At 40.4% G+C, this 2,327-nt stretch overlaps 1 protein-coding gene across 1 annotated transcript; it reads left to right on the top strand.

Moving 5' to 3' along the window:
- Nucleotides 1-241: 241 nt before the first annotated feature.
- LOC111384826 lies at nt 242-1,564 on the top strand. The gene is made up of 3 exons (XM_023009158.1): nt 242-344; nt 593-1,220; nt 1,354-1,564. Exons 1-3 carry the CDS (start codon nt 242-244, stop codon nt 1,562-1,564), a joined length of 942 nt encoding a protein of 313 aa, XP_022864926.1.
- Nucleotides 1,565-2,327: the final 763 nt, after the last annotated feature.

Raw genomic sequence — 2,327 nt, 5'->3', positions numbered from 1 at the left:
AGGAATCACGAGAACTCGTCATATGGCAACAATAGAAACACACTTCAACCTCCACCCGGATTCAACACTCAGAATTCTGACGGGAAACCACCCTTGAAAGACATCCTTGGGACGTTCATTTCTGAGATAAGATCATGCTTCAACAAAGATGAATCACGGTTGGATAATATTGAAACACGTGTCCAACATGGGAGCCACAATGAAGAATCTTGAAGTGCAAATTAGTCAGTTGGCTACCTCAATGAAGTCTCAGCAACAAGGAAAATTTCCAAGTGATACAGAAGTCAATCCAAAGGAGCACTGTAAAGCCATTGTATTAAGGAGTGTCAAGCAAGTTGGAGAAAGTGAACCCACTGAAGATAGCAACCCCACACCTTATAGGAGAAAGAACAAGTAGTAGAAGAGTAAGAAAAGTAGGTCAAATGAACAAATAAGGCTCACAGACCTTACTCCATATCCTTCCCTGACAACCCACCAATTCTCACACCACCACTTCCATTTCCACAGCGTTTTCAAAAGAAAAAATGTGATGATCAATTTGCAAAATTTTTAGAAATTTTCAAGAAAATTCACAATAATATTCCTTTTGCAGATGCTTTGGAACAAATGCCAAATTACGCAAAATTTATGAAGGAAGTGATGTCAAAGAAGCGAAAATTGGAGGAATATGAAATAATAAAATTGACTAAAGAATGTAGCGCTATTCTTCAAAAGAAACTTCCTCAGAAGAGAAAAGATCCGGGCAGCTTCACTATTCCATGCACCATTGGAAGCTCTTCCTTTGAAAAGGCCCTCTGTAATTTAGGAGCAAGCAACAACCTAATGGTGTTATCAGTATTCAAGAAGTTAGGCCTCGGGGAAGTCAAGACAACAATAATGACTCTACAACTAGCTGATTGGTTCCTCACTTATGCAAGAGGCATTATTGAAGACGTGTTAGTAAAGGTCGACAAATTCATCTTCCCAGCTGATTTTGTGGTACTGGATATGGAAGAAGATCAGGAAATCCCACTGATTTTAGGCAGGCCATTTTTACCAACTGGAGGACCATTAATTGATGTACAAGGAGGACATTTGACATTAAGAGTGAATCAAGAAGAGGTGAGGTTCAATATCTATCAAGTAATGAAGTATTCAGATGACACTAACACATACCACAGGATTGACTTCATTGATTCTGCTGTGCGCGATGAGAAATTATATATTGAAGATCCCTTGGAGTAGTGTATGATGTTTAGTTCAACAAAGGATGACATCAGCTCTTCTGGAGAATATGCAGGGAACAAAGACCTGTTGATTGCATATTGGCTCTAGAGTCTAGAGTCTACACCAGTTGAAAACAACCTGTCACAGTGTGAAGATATTCAAAAAATCAGAGGTATCAGATGATAAAGAAAGTAGCGAAAGCAGTAAGATTGAACTGAAGCAATTACCAGATCACCTCCGCTATGCATTTCTGGGGGACAATTTTGCATTTCCAGTGATCATTTCTTCATCACTCACCAGGGACGAAGAGGACAGATTATTGAAAGCGTTGAGGGATCACAAGGCTGCTTTGGGCTAGTCGATAGCTGACATCAAGGGGATAAGTCCTACAGTCTGCATGCATAAAATCCTCATGGAAGATTCTTACAAGCCATCCATCGAACATCAGAGAAGGTTAAACCCAGCAATGAAAGAAGTGATTCGAGCGGAGTTACTAAAGCTATTGAAGGCAGGAATCATTTTTGCCATTTTCGATAGTGAATGGATCAGTCCAGTGCAGGTGGTACCAAAGAAATGAGGGATGACAGTAATTAAGAATGACAACAATGAGCTAATTCCAACTAGAACAGTAACTGGCTGGAGGGTGTGTATTGACTATAGGAAGCTGAACAAGGCAGCCAGAAAGGATCATTTCCCACTCCCGTTCATCGATCAAATGTTGGACAGATTAACTGGCTACTCCTACTATTGTTTTCTTGATGGATATTCAAGCTACAACCAGATCGCTATAGCAATAGAAGATCAAGAAAAGACAACCTTCACTTGTCCCTGTGGAACTTTTTCCTATAGACAGATGCCATTCAAGTTATGCAATGCACCGACCACTTTTCAAAGATGCATGGTGGCAATCTTTGCAGACATGGTTGAGGACATTATGGAGGTATTAATGGATGACTTTTCAGTGTTTGGTACTTCTTTTGATAACCGCTTTCCCAATCTCTCCTTAGTGCTGCAACGCTGTGAGGAAAAGAATTTAGTTCTAAACTGGGAAAAGTGCCACTTCATGGTACAAGAAGGAATTGTGTTAGGCCACCATGTTTCAACAAGGGGACTGGACGTGG

This window comes from Olea europaea, unplaced genomic scaffold (assembly GCF_002742605.1).
Source record: "Olea europaea var. sylvestris unplaced genomic scaffold, O_europaea_v1 scaffold3019, whole genome shotgun sequence".
Taxonomy (NCBI): Eukaryota; Viridiplantae; Streptophyta; class Magnoliopsida; order Lamiales; family Oleaceae; genus Olea; species Olea europaea.
Note: the sequence above shows the minus strand (reverse complement) of the source record. Positions and strands in the feature narration are given on the sequence as shown.